The sequence below is a fragment of the Oryzias melastigma genome, linkage group LG17, assembly GCF_002922805.2.
Source record: "Oryzias melastigma strain HK-1 linkage group LG17, ASM292280v2, whole genome shotgun sequence".
Classification (NCBI taxonomy): domain Eukaryota; kingdom Metazoa; phylum Chordata; class Actinopteri; order Beloniformes; family Adrianichthyidae; genus Oryzias; species Oryzias melastigma.
The window spans coordinates 1207834-1223424 of NC_050528.1; the positions used below are offsets into that span (position 1 = coordinate 1207834).

At 41.2% G+C, this 15591-nt stretch overlaps 1 protein-coding gene and 1 long non-coding RNA gene across 6 annotated transcripts in view; one reads left to right on the plus strand and one right to left on the minus strand.

Annotated features, from left to right (window-relative positions):
• The window catches only part of LOC112147851 (RNA-binding Raly-like protein), a 36980-nt gene extending 23869 nt beyond the window's left edge, over window positions 1–13111 (plus strand). For 3 of the 5 annotated variants that reach the window (XM_024274496.2, XM_024274495.2, XM_024274497.2), the window contains 7 exons: window positions 5206–5281; window positions 7056–7103; window positions 7498–7691; window positions 8781–8894; window positions 8966–9132; window positions 10671–10708; window positions 12558–13111. In XM_024274496.2, the coding sequence (XP_024130264.1) occupies window positions 5206–5281; window positions 7056–7103; window positions 7498–7691; window positions 8781–8894; window positions 8966–9132; window positions 10671–10703 (632 nt within the window). In that variant the 3' untranslated portion in view covers window positions 10704–10708; window positions 12558–13111. Of the gene's footprint in view, window positions 1–4843; window positions 5088–5205; window positions 5282–7055; window positions 7104–7497; window positions 7692–8780; window positions 8895–8965; window positions 9133–10670; window positions 10709–12557 lie in introns of those variants that run through there. The other 2 variants (XM_024274499.2, XM_024274498.2) reach the window with 2 other exon arrangements.
• LOC118599964 lies at window positions 2966–4298 on the minus strand. Its single transcript, XR_004949519.1, has 3 exons — window positions 4076–4298; window positions 3208–3292; window positions 2966–3124 (listed from the first exon to the last, which is right to left on the minus strand). It is a non-coding gene; the product is annotated as an uncharacterized LOC118599964 (long non-coding RNA).
• Window positions 13112–15591: the final 2480 nt, after the last annotated feature.

Below are 15591 nucleotides of genomic sequence, written 5' to 3' on the forward strand. Positions count from 1 at the left end.
CGCGTATTTCCGGGTTTGTTTTTTTTCCCTTCAATGAGTTTCATACGAGCGCCGGAGAAGCTCAAGAGCACAGTCGTCCACCAGGGGGCAGAACTAGTTTTAGGAGCGTAAGAATACTCCCACGAACGTGGAGGAGCGGGCTCAGAGACTGTCCTGCGTCCGTGGAACGTTCATTCATGGAGTTTGATCTACGCTCGTGGGAGACTTATGGTGGAAATTTAAGACCACAGAGGAACTTCACAGAGGAGCCCCCCGTAGAGGAGGAACCTTTCAGACGAGTGTTTTCCTTCAGGAGTTTCTTTTTAGCCATTTGAGTCGTTCTGCTGTTGGAAACTTTGACCCTGAAACTGAGACTCTGGCTGAATCTGAATTCTTCCCTCCACTTGTAGAGGCTTTTAAAGCTGCAGTTGTGTCCAAAATTCTTTTTAAGGGGAATGTGTGAGGAGGGATGGCTGTGTATCCTTCTGAGGGACAGAAGTTACATGTAAGCAATGACTTTTTAAAGTTGTTAAACTGATGTTATTTACTTTCCAAGCACAGATGACCGTCGACGATCGATGACATCATCGAGTGGTGATGACGTCCAAATTTGAAGACAATATTTCTAAATCGATGTTTAGAGGATAAATGAAAGAATTCAGATTCAGTCTCTGGCTGCACATTTGATGCAGCAAGGCAGTCCAGACCATAACTACGCCTCCCCCGTGCCTCACAGTGGGTCTTCTTTCTGTGGTCTCATTGATCCTTATGTCTATAAACATGGAACTGAGGGTGAAAGAAGCTCCAGTTCACTCGGTCATTTCAAAGGAAGTTCTACCAAAAGCATTGTGGTTTGTCCCAATGCATTGTGGGAAATTTCTGCCTGTTTTAATGATTCAATTTTGACAGATTCATCGTTTGTGGTTGTTTCCTTATGGATCTTTTTGACCCCCCATCATACGTGTGCCTGTAACTGAGGCTTAAGTCGACTGTTTTAATGATTCAGTGAAACTGTTGGTTCGTTTCTGTAAAATGTAATAATTTAAGATGTATTGTTTGTTTGTTATCTCTTTACCCATTTCTGGGTTTTTCTTTCATGGTTCCCTCCTGTGTGCAGCAGCTGAGCAGCTGGAGAAAGAGACGCGTCTCCTGGGAGTCAATTTGCCTCCCAGCAAAGTGCAAAGAAAGCTGAAGCTGCAAGTTTGATCATTGTCTTTAAAATACCTGGAAAACATGCAAATCTGGTCATTAGTGAGTTTCAGCGGCAGCAGATTTTCACTCAAGAGTTCTTCTAGCTCTCTCCGTTTCTTCACGTTAAGCTAATTTAAGCTAACAGGTTAAGGGAGAGAGAAACAAACTGGGTTATTTACTCCTCCAGCTTCCTTTCTGAGAAACGTCCCGTTTAGGATGGAAACAGTCGGACATAATCAGAACCAAAGACGATCAGCACTAAAGTGATTTATGAAGTCTTATTCCATTAATATTCAGATTATTAGCAGCACAAAGTCGGGCGATTAATTTGCATCCACTTAAACGCTCTCTCCGTATTGTTATGCAGACGTTGGTCGTGATGTTTGTGACGAACTGCAGACGTTGGTCGTGATGTTTGTGACAAACTGCAGACGTTGGTCGTGATGTTTGTGACGAACTGCAGACGCGTCGGTCTGATAGCATCAGTATGTTGAGGTTCGCCGCCGTAGTTTGGAGGAAGGGGGCGTCACACGGTAAATCCCTCACATTACATCGCCCCGTAAATGTCAGAGGCCTCAGTAATGCGTCCCCCTGCAGTAGAGATGATCTCCTCCGGCTGATTTAACCCTTCACGCCTCATCTTTAAAACATGAGCCTCATATTTGATTTGGCTCCTTCACGCCGAGAGGAAGCGGCGCCAAACAAGATTTGTTGATATCTTTGTCAGCACTTTAAGTCACTCCCAGCGAGGGGCGACGATCCTGCAGCGATGTGGCAGGAAGGTCACAGTCAGATCTGGGATGTCCTGACTCAGGTGGGCCTGCTGAGGCCCCGCCTACTCGCCGCGTCTGAGCGGTTGGAAGAGCGGGCGCCTCTGGGGACTGATTTCCTGGCTTTAGTTTCTTCTGGAGAGCCGACATGAAGACTTGGAGCTGATTGAGTCCGAGTCCTCCGGCGGCAGCTCACCCTGGTGAGGAGGCCTGCAGGTGAGGAGGGAGGTTCTCCTCTGGCTCCTCCTCCTGATTTCTGCCTCTGCGTGTTAAAGTCAGAGATGCGTCGATGTTTCCTCCCTCATGTTTTACAACCAGGCCTCTCACATCCTCTTCAGATGCTGGAGCTCCTCTCTCTAAGGTTGTAGCGCCTCTCAGTGGTACAAGTGTGTACTGCAGATACAGGATTTATTTACAAGGTCTGGTTCTTCTCATTATAATAAACAAAATGTTGACAAGAATAAACGTGTGTCTTAGTTTGTTGGTTTGAGGCCAGAACATTGTCTCCATGAGGATCAGGAAATGAGGTGCTAATGTCAAAAGTCTCAATCAAAAAATGATAATGAGTAAAATAAAAATATTTTTTTCTCCTCATTTCTGCCTGCATGAACACTAGATGGCGATGAGAGCTTTGCACTAATACTGCTGTACATGTGTATGAGAGGCACCAACAAAAACATGCCTCAGCTCAGAGAGTCTGATCTCAAGACTCTTTAATCGTTACAGATTAGAAACTGTGGAAACTGATCTGGAATTTTCCATTAACCAATTATTGTTTTGGTAAATATGGAAAATGACAATAAAACAAAACTAGAATCATTTTTAGTTTGAATTGTCCAACATGAACATGATGGATGGATGATGGATGGATGATGGATGGATGATGGATGGATGGTGAATGGATGATGGATGATGATGGATGGATGATGGATGGATAGATGATGAATAGATGATGGATGGATGATGGATGATGGATGGATGATGGATGATGGATGGATGATGGATGGATGATGGATGATGGATGGATGATGGATGGATGATGGATGGATGACAGCTTTGCTACTCTTCATATCAAACTTGATGAATGATTTGTTTCCATAGAGAACATTTGGGTTTATTTGCCTCTCTGTGAGCGTTAATGAATTCCAGAGTCCGTGACTCAGATACGCTCCGTGGACGTTGGCCTGAGGAGGAGACGGCTTCAGTCCTTCAGTGATGTCATTAAATGAAGCAGGAATTACCATCATATGTTTAGAATTGTGTTTACCTTCAAGCGAGCCTTGAGATTCATAAAGATGACTCAAACTTCTGTCCAGATTTGTATCCACGCCAACCTATCCGGAGTTAGTTTCCTAAAAAAAAATAACACGACATCTGAGGCAGCAGCGTTAAAGAACCACTATTAAGAAAATTTAGTTTTTTTTATTTTAACATGTTATTGTATTATTTTTCTGATGGAGAACATTTATAAAGAGAATTAAGCTTTAAATTGCTTTTCTGAGTTCAAATCATTGTGAATCAGGAACAAAAGATCGTGCTTGTGCATACTGGGCGGGGCTACGGTCTCCTTGCTCCGCCCCATTCTGATCATCCACCTGCAGACGAATAGATCCATGAACGTCTTTCTTTTCCTGGTCTGATCCGGGATCTGATCCGGATCAGAACCGAACGGCTGAATAGAAACGATACTGATTAACATTTGTTGTGGTTGGGGGAGGGGGGGGGCTGTAAGCTAAACAGCACATAAACATGTATGACAGGAAGGGGCGGGGTTAAACTGTACCAGCAGTCCCGCCCACAACTCAGAGGTGAATTTTTAATGAATACCTGCCGCTCTGCAGAAACTATGTCCTAATGACAGATTTTTAGAGTTTGGCTAAACATCCATGATTAAAAGATCTGTGGGAACTCTGAAAACAAATCAGGAGATGATCAGAATATTTTAAAGACTTCGAAACAAAACTTTTACAGAAAATGAAACCACTTCAAGTCTGAATCCAATCTAAACAGAAGTTTAACATTTGACTTGTTACTCTGCCCCAAAGCGCGTGTCCGTGATCTCAGAGCTCCGGTTGATCTCAGAGCTCCGGTTGGGCTCAGCCGTCGGCTGGAGGGGTGATCCCCCCCGGGCTCACCGCTGAATGGTACGGTCCTGTCTGGAGGTGAAGCTCCGGCGGCGGCGGCGCTCAATCCGACGGCTCGGCGGGAAAGAGGCGGCGGCGCGCGCTCCTCCGCGGCGTCATGAGCATGTTCAAAGGCAGACGTGAGTCCGAGCTTCGCGCCGTTCGAGCCGGGTCATCTTCACGCGGGAACTCAAGTTCATTTGGTTTGTTTGGAGGAAACATCTGGAAAAAGGAAAACCAGATGAGAGAACTTTGTGACGTCATCAAGCCGCGGATCTTATTTAGTTTGAAACGTGAATTCTGATTGATGCAAGAAACGAAAGCAGCTGTGGAGGCGTGAATGTCTCTGGACCCGGAACCTGCTGCAGGTTCTGCATGATCACTGACTTCAGACTCACTGAAGTTCTGGAGGATCACAGCAGTTCTGCAGGATCACTGAGGTTCTGAAGAACCACTGAAGTTCTGCAGGATCACTGAAGTTCTGCTGGATCACTGAGGTTCTGGAGGACCACTGAGGTTCTGGAGGACCACTGAGGTTCTGGAGGACCACTGAGGTTCTCTGTTCTCCAGAGTTTCAGACTCAAACTCCATAAACGTTCTTTCTGAACAGGTAATCACCTGATGGGTCACATGTTTGTGGGCGGAGACTTTTTTTCTTGTGATTATCACTTATGGGGTAAGATAACTTTCAAAAAGAAACATTCATAATAATTTAGAATTCACCAGGAGAAATTTGTATTCATAAATACAAAGTTGTGCACACATTCATATTTTGTGCACAACTTTGCAGAAAAATATGGAAATGTTTAGTTTTACGTTTAACGTGTCTCTTTTGATGACAACTTCTTTGTCCTGAATACGAATTTCTCCTGTTTGTGTTTTAACATAAATATGATTTATATCTGGGACTGGTTTCCTGGCTTGTTTGTTGCCAAGCAACAGATGTCCTTACATAAAAGGACAAAGAGCAGAGGGATCTTCAGGACTCGGCAGACAGAATCCAGACGTTTCTCTGCGTTCTCAGGTTGAACACCTGACGCTGAAGTTTTTCTTCAGGAGTTTTTGTTTTTCAAACTTTATCTCCTCATAACAATGTTTGTTTTTTAATGCTGTTGAATTCCGTTTTTAACCTTCTTTTCCAGACATCAACATGGCTGGTGAACCAAAACCTTACAGGCCGAAGATCGTCTCCAAGAGGCCGCTCTCCTCCCTCTACAGGTCAGTGTGAAGAGTTCATCGCGTGATTATTTTCCCCGTGATGACCAGGGGACCATTCCAAGAAGCAGGTTTTGTTGGAACTCTGAGTTCGTGAACTCCAAATTCAGTAAAACTCTGAGTTTTCGGTTCCAGAAAGAGAGATAACTCAAACCCGGGAAAGTGGGCGAAACCAAGCCCGTTCCAAGAAGCGGGTTAAGCTGAACTCAGAATCAATCACTATGGTAACTGAGTCTGTGAACGAAACCTGGTCGGTAGCAGGTTTTCTTCAGGAAACTTAGAGTTCTCTGCGGTCTCCGCCCCTTTTTAAAGTGACGGATGTTCAAATATGAGTTCCTCATGAACATTTAGAGAACATTCACATTAGAGACGTCACGTTTCCACCACGCAGAAACCAGAATGACATGTTCATTCATAGAGGATCATGTAGAGAGGAGGCTGATTAATCCAGAGGAAATGTTATTTACGTCGGTAGAGGATTTGGAGGACACGAGTCGACTGACTGCAGTTTCCTGATTCATTTTTATTTCAGCGATATTATAAATAGTGAGTTTTTCCAGGGACTCGCTATTAAAAAATACAGTTTTCTTTTCCTTATTTTAGACCCTTAACAATTGAAATTATGGGATGTCAAACACCGAGAAACCATTTGAAATAATCTACCATCCTTTACTTGTGTCAAACATTAGCTCGGTCGTCAGCAACGCTGCTTCTCACTGCGGAGTTTGCGAGTTCGATTCTCGACTACGGAAATTATTTTTATGCTTAAAAAAAGAATTCGGCGAATAGTTTTTAAGTCTTGAGAATTAAAATAAATAAATGCTTTTTTAACATATGTCAGGCAGCTACAGTTTCTTTTTAGCGTGCAGTGATATCTGTGTGTGTAGGTGGGGGGGGGGGGGTTACCAAAACTGGTCATTCATACGATCACGGAGATTACTGGTTAAATTAGTAACAGATCAAAAACCACTCCTTACTCAACAAGAGACAAAATAACCTTCCTGACATTATTTATTCATTATTTGAAACGATTCAAATAACTGCAGATATGTAATGTTTTATTAGCAAATTTTTGTTTTTGAAATTGAACATTTTGTTTGCAATTTAGGAATTTTTTATCTCAAAACTGTGACTTTCGTTTGTAATATGGTGGCACAAAAATCCCTTGATAGGAATCGAGTATATTAATGTAATATGAACAATTAGTTATAGATAAATCATTTTAAATCAATAAATCTGTTAAATTCTGCATCCTCTGTGTCGCTCGGGAACAATTCCACCGAGACGACATAAGACTGAGCGGCGCTTCTTCTGTGTTGCTGTCGGTAGCAGATAGAACAGAATAGAATAGAATAGAATAGAATAGAGTAGAAATACTTTATTCATCCCAGGCTGGGAAATTAGGCTGTTGCAGCATCAGGCATACTGATTCAGCTACAGCGCCCTCTAGTGGCTAAAAAATAAATCACATATAAGTCGCACCCTTTAGTAAGATATGCAAAAAAAATGCTATTTATGCTCTGAAAAATACTGTTTTTCAATTCGGAATAACTTTTTACACTTTGATAAGAAACTTGGACTCAACCAGAATCGCTTCAGATCTGATCCAGTTTCAGGAGGAATCTGACACTTCTGAAAACTGCTGATTAGAAAACCGTTTTATCTGCAGTTTCTCTGGACATAAATGATCCTGGCTTTGATTAAAAAATAGAACTCTGTTCAAACTCTGCTCAGAGGTTCAGCGGTCCAACAGTGTTTCCTCCGTCTTTTGTTACAGCGGCTACGAGTTTGACTTCGACTACTACAGAGAGGATTTCTACAGCAGGTGAGTTTGAACAGAAGATCCTCTCAGAGACGTTCACCTGCTCCGGGCAGAAAGACCTCCTCCTCTTTTTTACTTTCATTCTTGCTCTCATTTGCAGCGATGAATAAAGAGGATTTTTCCTTGGCTGCACTAATGAAAAGCTTTTTGTTCCTCCACTAATGAAGCTTTCATCAGCTGGATGTCAGACGTTCCTCCTTCACTGCAGTGGAGGACTTCCTCCAGCATTTTCTTTGGCGTGCTGCGTCTCAGACGAGTGAGAGGGAGGTCTACGGCTCGCCGTGAGCCTCCGTCATTTATGAGGCTGTCGGGCGGTTTATGTGACTGAAGTTGATGGGATGTGAGACCACGCCCCTCAGACCAGCTGAGAGCCTTCTCTTCCTCTTCGTGTCTCCAGACTCTTGGAGTACCACGGGCGGGTGGTGCCGCCAAGCCGCGCCGTCATCCCCATCAAACGTTCCCGCCTGCTCATCCCCTCCACACGCAGAGCCAAGTCCTCCTTCCCGCTCAGGGGCTGCTCCTCCTCTTCCTCCTCCTCCTCCTCATCCTCTCGAGCGCTCAACATCGGCTCCTCCATCACAGTCCCAAAATGTGAGTTGGTTTCTATTTCAGTTGTGACTTTGACTCTTGTGGTCTAGATAAACATCGGTATCATATGAACAGATTCATTTCTGGGAGCTCTTCCTCATTAGAAGGATCCCAGTTCTCACAAACTCATTGGATAGAATTTGGTCCACGTTTCCTGTCCTGCAGTTCCTCATCCGTCCACTAGGGGCAGTAGGGATCTTCCTGCTCATTTTAAAATGGCTGCTTCCATGAAATCTCAAAGGAGGAAAAGTTCTGCAAATTTTCTAAACTTTATGGTGAGAATAAATATCTGTTGTTTTTCATTTTTAAATAACTATTGAAAAAATTCAAATTTGTTGATAATTCTATTTAATACAGTTACACCATGTTGAACATGTGAGCATCAAACATGAGACATCAGTGGCTAAATAAGGTGATTTTTTTTTTCAACAACAGTAACAGCAATAGTTTAGTTTTACATCTTAAACTAATTGTTGTGAGCAAAATCTGACCAAATCACCCAATAGATTATAGTTGATTCTGTCAATAAAAAAAAAAAAGATATTAACAACATTTTTGTGGTTATCAAAAAAGGGAAAAAGGAAATTTCTTAATCTAGAAAATGGATTTTTCCTGTCAGTTCCTTGGTGCTTTACAGGTTTCCCTTCACCGCCCGGTTGTTGCTGTTGGGTTTTTACAAACGTTTTATCTGGAAACAAAGATGTAAATATGATTGTGTGTTTTAAATGAATCAACAATTCATCTATTTTTAATTTAAAGTTTGTTCTGGAACATGAACTCATCTGAAATGTTTTTAGAAGAACTTTTTTTCCAACTAAATTCTTTTTGCCAACTTAGAGGTTGTTTTATAGTTATAATGACTTTAAAATGTTTTTTTGTCTTGTTTTTGTTTCTGTCTTTAAAACTCTCCAATGACAACAGCAGAATGAACCGGTCTTAACGGTTTAAAGGAAGTTCCTCAGTTTGAACTTTCAGATTTTTTGTATCTTCAAGGCTGGAAGAAGCTCAGACTGAATTCTCCTGTAGAGTGAGCTGTATCTGCTGGTTAAGATCCTTCTGGACGCTCATCTTCCGTCTGTTGAATGTGTGCAGTAAAGACAGACCAGCTCCTCACCATCAAGAAGGAGCTGTCCCAGATCAAGACCAAGATCGACTCTCTGCTGGGACGGCTGGACAGGATCGAGAAGCAGCATCGCTGTGATGCTGGTGAGATCCAGTTTCATCGCTGTCGTTTCCTCTTCTGAGGATGGACATCAGGAGGAAAAGAAACGTTCTAGTTTGTCTGTTTCTGTCAGAGAGGAAACAGGAGGAGGTGTGCGAGCGTCTCCACGGTGACGCAGATCACTCTGGAGGAGACGAGGTGAGGGGGGCTGGCGAGGTGGAGGCGGGGGAGATGACTGACGGCGGCGAAGACGACTTTGATGATGAAGGCACCGACGACATGGTGAGCAAACCAGGCGGCCGTCCTCGGTCCTGCAGGAAGGAGACGCGCTCAGATTCAAGTCACTTCCTGTTTCAGATTTTTTTAAATAAACTTTATTAATAAAAACTTAAAGGCCTCATGCGGTGAAAATCATGATTTTTCTTAAACTGCAATAAAACATTAGTATTTATGTCACAAATGAACCCCCGTATAATTATTTTGTCCCCCGCGGCCCCGTGCACTCTCTCAAGCGTTCAAAGATAGCGCGGTCGTGTGCAGCCACCGATAAGTAGGTCATAGGTCGTGTGACGTCAGTACAGGAACATCCAACTAGATCCGCTAGTGTTGTGATGACTTTCTGGGCATGGAATTACTTAACATAATAGGATTTTGACTCCCTCCCGGGGCCGTGAGGCTACGTCGCTTCTCAAACCGTCCTCCATTGTTGTTTACACTCTGGGATCCCTGAAGTGACGTCACGCGCAGCCCCCGCCCATCACCACCTATCGCCCAAATTTAAAGCTGTGCACGACCATAAAATGATCAATAAAATCGGGCTGGATCATTTTAAGTGAATATTTTTATTGGATTCGTTTTCCAAGTTCTATTGACTTTCTAAATTTAAAAAAATGTTTGCCACTGCACGAGGCCTTTAAGATACATACATAAATAGAAAGAAAATGAAAAAAAAAAAACAAGATGGCCAATAAAAATAATCAGCTTCAGTTTGTATTTCTGAATATTTCTTTATTCAAGTCTTTGTGAATCAGGAGCAGATGAAAAAATGCTGTTTGAAAAAGATCATATTTTTGACATAGAAAATGTGCTGGGCGGAGCCACAAGCTCCCTGCACAGGAAAGAGTAACTCTGCAGTAACTATGTCCTGGAAAACAACACTGTTTTTTAGATTTAGTCTGAAAACAGCATCATCATAACTTCAGTAGGAACGTTTTTATGAACAGATCAGAAGATGATCAGAGTTTGACTTTAAAGGAGTCCTGCTGGGATGATGTCTGTTATGGGAGGAGCTTTTCTCAAACTCTTGAACTTGAATCTCTGGATCGAATGAAGCAGCTTTCACTTCAGTAACGAACACTTAGAAAACCTGGAATCCAGGTGAATGTTGGAGTGAGACGTGTGATGACTCGTGACCCACAGGAGAGGGTAAGAGGGTAAGAGGGGGGTGAGGGGGGTGAGGGCCACAGGAGAGGGTAAGAGGGGGGTGAGGGGGGTGAGGGCCACAGGAGAAGTTTGCTCTGACAGGTGTTGGTTTTCCTGCTCTCAGGTCAGGTTTAGTCTCAAGTTCAGACCTTTTTCAGCTCATTCTGCTCTTCTGAATATTTGAAATGTTTGGGAACATTTTCTACCGACGCTCCACTGAACAAACAAGAAATCCGTTTGACATTTTCCCTGACCTTAAGTAAAGATGGGACTCGGTTCCCCTCAGACCAGAAACTCGTCTTCATCGATGAGTTTCAGGAGGAATCAGAGAAATCTGAAAACATTCAAAGAAGAATTCTGTTACTACTGTTGAACTTCTGTCTCTTCCTGCATTGCAGATAGATAACCACATATCAGACATCGACAACTGAATGAGGTCAGTGTTTGATTTGACTCATGGACTTCTCTATGTTGTGTTTAATCTCTTTTAAAGCAGGTATGGTGTGAAAACTGCTTTTCAAATCAGGCGACAAACATTCAATAACTACAGGCCAGTGTCACCACTTTCACTTTCTTCATTCTTAGAAAAATTGTTGAAAATGTAATAGTTTGTTGAAAAAATAAAATATGGCGCTCAAAATGGTTTCTGTTCAAACCGATCTTCAGCTTTGGCAATGATGGAAATAACTGAAGATTTATCGTCAGCATTTGATGTAAAATCTATACAGTAGAAGTATTTATTGATTTAGAGAAAGTATTTGACACCATTGATCATTCTATTTTAATTTAAAAGTTATATTCATTTGGTATAAGAAGTGTGGCCTTTAAATGGTAAACTAATTATTTGAATAAAAGGCAACAATATGTGCAGTTTGCAGGTCATACTTTAACACACCTGGATATTGAATACGGTGTTCCTCAAGGATCAATTTTGGGTCCAATTCATTTTATTTTATATATAAATGACATCTGGGAACTCTGTAATGTACTGAAACTTGTTTATTTGCAGATGATACGACCTTATTTCGCTCTGGAAAGGATTTAAAACATTTAAAAATAAATGATTACATTTAAAAATTGGTTTCAGAAAAAACAAGCTGTGATGGTGAAAACCAAGTTTATGTTTTTGTATAAAAGAAACAGAATGATGTCACTCTGTCTATGATGGTGAAAGAATTGAGTTTAGATTCCTTGGAGTCATTCTTGATGAAAATCTGTCTTAAAAACCTCATATATCAAATGTTAGAGCTGAAGTGTCAACAAATATATTTGTTTTGAATAATGTTAAGTTTCTTTTATCAGGTAAAACATTGAAATGTTAAATCTTTCACTTACTGTGCCTTGTTTCATTTATTGTGTGGAAGTGTGGGGTAATTCAATAAAAGCAATTTAATTTTATTATTTAATACCTTTATGTTTATTACAGAAAAGAATTATTAGAATAATAGAAAACTTAGGTATAGAGAAAGCACAAATGTGTTTTTATCAAATCTGATCTTCTGAAATTTGAAGATTTAATAGAACAAAATCTGTAAGGAATGTTTCAAGTTAAAAATAGAGTTTACTGAAGATTTAAATCATAGAAGGAGATTTGACTTCAAGTATCCAGTCGCTCGCATCATTTTAAAACAAATGTTTTTCTTTTATTGCTTTCAAACTTTTGAACTTACAACAAAAGTATTTAAGAAGTTCTACAAATATTCCCCAGTTCAAAGATCAAATTGGAGAGTTCTGTTAAAAGTAATTATTTTGATATTGCTTCTTTTTTGTTTATTACATTATGTTGATCTAAAATATGTATATTTATATATATATAAATATATGTTTTTGATTGATCAGGGCAGACATAGAGAACATTGTTCTTCCTTCTGCTCCTTTCGTTCATGAAGTCGTAGGACTGTCTGTTCTGTACGAGTTTGTGTCTCTGATGCTTCATGAAAGGAAAATAATTAAAATAAAATCATTTTTCCTTCTCGTGGATGAAACAGTAAATATTCAGTTCATGACAAACGGAGATCGGAGCATCATTTTTTCTTTGTCCTTCAGAGGAGAAACGGCAGCTTGTCATCCGTCAGAAGAAAAAACATCTTTGCAATAATCACTGAGATGAAAACCTTATCAAAGCGTCGTCTCGTCCTCCTAAATACCTCCAGAAGAGAGAATAATCTGTCTGTTCTTGAATGTTTTTCTGTTTTCAACTCCTGAAATCACAGTTGAGTTTCAGCTCAGCTTCATCCAGGAAGTGGGACTCATGGACGTTTCTCTTTCTCTCCTTCCCCTTAAAGTTGGAGCTGGAGGGAATCAGAGAGAAGAAGAAGTTGTGCCGCCGGATGCAAACCGAGCGTCTGGATCCCGGAGACAGAAGCAGCAGCTGACAGAGGAGGAAGCTTCAGCCTCGAGCTCTTCCGCTTCATCTCAGCTGGACATTTTCTAGACAGAAAAATCCCCGAAAGCAAAAAGATCCCAGAACGAACAGAAAACTACGGACAGCGCAGCGAATGGCGTATTTAATCCAATCTGGTCTGTATCGTGCATCAAACTCCAGCTCTGTATTTTAATGTGTTTCTCTTTCTGTGCACTGAAACGGTGAGGAAGCTGGAAGCAGCAGACACTGAAACATGAATGTTTCATTTGCTTCCTGTGATTTCTTGGTGTTTTTGGAGGAAATGTTCTGCACTGCGAGGTTGTTTGAACTCAGTTTGTACTTTGAAATCCTGACCTTCTGTTCTGATGACGTTTTCTTCCTGGCAGCATGACTGACATGTGAACGCTGTAACCCTTCGTTTGTTGCATTGGTTGTACAGTGAAGTTTTGACATAAATTTACTCTAAAAGTTCCACTCTCTGGCTTTCATTTTGAAAGACAAGTTGGTATTTTATTATTTATTTTTTAAGTTGCTGTCAAAAACTAAAAAAGTATACTCCTGGTGAATAAATGTGTGTTACATCTTATTAAGCAAATGAACCATCAACCTGCACTTTTCCACACATTTTATGTTTGAATCTTGGAAAATTTATGTTGCAGAAATGATGAAAAAAAACCACAAATGCACTAAAATTGGTGTTTTGCAGTTTCCTTTTAATTTAAACATTAAATTTAATATTTTACTGCATAGACATACACTTTTTGTTGCATACAAAAACTGATCTTAGTAAATCAGTTATTCATTACAATAAAAAATTACAAAAAATAATTCACATCAAACAATTAAAAAATGCATCATTTAATCACTGAATAAAATAAATTATAATTAGTTTATGAATGAATGAATGAACTTTATTTGTTTAGCACTTTACAATTGTTTGTAGCATACCAAAGTGCTTCACAATAAAAGGAGGAAAGAATACAAAAAAAAGACGAATTAAGAACAAAATATAAAAACAGCATAAAATTACAAAAGCAGTCCGCAGTAAAATACACAAAAGTTAAATAAGAACACAATAAAAGAAATGAAAATAAAATAAAATGCCACCCACTACTGAACACTAAAAGCCATTCTAAAAAGGTGTGTTTTCAAATAGCATTTAAAGCTGTTAAGATCTGACTTCATGCGCAGTTCTGCTGGAGTTCTGCTGGAGTTCTGCTGGAGTTCTATTCCATAGCTGAGGGCCAGCGACGGAAAAGGCACGGTCACCCCAACGTTTGTCGTGACCTGGGCACCTCGAGCAGATACTGATTAGTAGACCTTAAAACTCTGGAGTGGCTACGGACATTTAAAAGCTCAGTTACATAAACCGGGGCAAGACCGTGAAGAGCCTTAGAAACAAACAGTAAAAGTTTAAACTGAATTCTAAAATGAACTGGGAGCCAGTGAAGAGACTTGAGAACTGCAGTGATGTGTTCTCGTCTGGATGTTCCAGTTAACAGTCGTGCTGCTGCATTCTGAACTAACTGGAGACGGTCGAGTGATCGCTGAGTGACACCAAAGTACAGAGAGTTACAGTAATCTATGGGAGGTGATCATGGCATGGATGGCTGTTTCTAAATCTCTGCGGCTCAGAGACGGTTTAGCTTTTGCTAAAAGGCGCAGGTGATAAAAACTCATTTTGTCAATCTGTTTGTCAAATTTAAAACAGCTGTCAAAGATAACCCCCAGATTTTTGACAGTGGTGGAGTCAGCTGTAGAGGTGTCGCCGAAAACAATGCTGTCCGTCTTTGACTCGTTCAAATATAGAAAATTCTGGCTCAGCCACTGCTCTACGTCCTGGATGCATTCTGTTAAAACATTTTGTGAGGTATTTTTTCCTGGACTGAGGGGCAGATATATCTGCAGATCATCGTCGTAGCAGTGGAATGACACATCATGCTGTGCAATGATAGAACCAAGAGGTAGCAGATATAAAGAAAAAAGGTCAGGACAGAGGATAGAGCCTTGAGGTACCCCACAGGAGAGAGGAGCCACAGAGGAGGAGGCCTCACCAATTGTAACGGAGAAATTTCTCCCTGTTAAATAGGACTTAAACCAGTCAAGTGCAGCGCCACGAATGCAGATGTGGTGTTCTAGTTGAGACAGGAGGACTGCGTGGTCCACCGTGTCAAAGGCTGCTGTCAGGTCCAATAGCACCAGAACCACAGGCTGTTTGGCATCAACAGACACGGCAATGTCATTATGGACCTTCAGAAGGGCGGATTCTGTGCTGTGCCGAGATCTAAAACCTGACTGAAACTTCTCGAAAATAAAATTGTATTCTAAAAAGAACTGCAGCTGCTTAAAAACAACTTTTTCTAATAACTTAGATAAAAAAGACAAATGAGAAACAGGTCTAAAATTAGATAAAACAGAGGCGTCCAGATGAGGTTTTTTCAGAAGAGGCTTAACCACGGGATGTTTAAAAGCAGATGGAACCACTCCAGAGCTTAAAGAAGTGTTGATGAAGTTCAGTAGACCAGGCCCTACAGCAGGGGTCCCCAACTGGCAGACCGCGGTCCGGGTCCGGACCCCGAGACCCTTTTATCCGGACCGCCAAGCATTTTTAATAAAAAGTACGATTTTTCATTCGTCTTTACACGGCAATTTTTGAACAGGCGCGCGCGAGGACAGCTCCGTTCAGACCGGGGTCCTTCAACCGGCTAAAGCTCAGAGCAGTGAGCTAATGTTACGTAGTTGGGACGTAAAGTTATCTGGAATGTGCGTGAACAATGGCTCCGTCTAAAATGAGAAAAGTGGACTGAAAATCGTGTCTTTGGAGATGATGGACCGAAGCTTTCGCTTTTACTTACCAGCAGTGAGTTCTGTTATGTAAAGGGACTCAGGTAGACACAGGATCACTCGGACACAGGACGGTTGCAATTCAACTCCACGTTTAATCTCCGTTCATT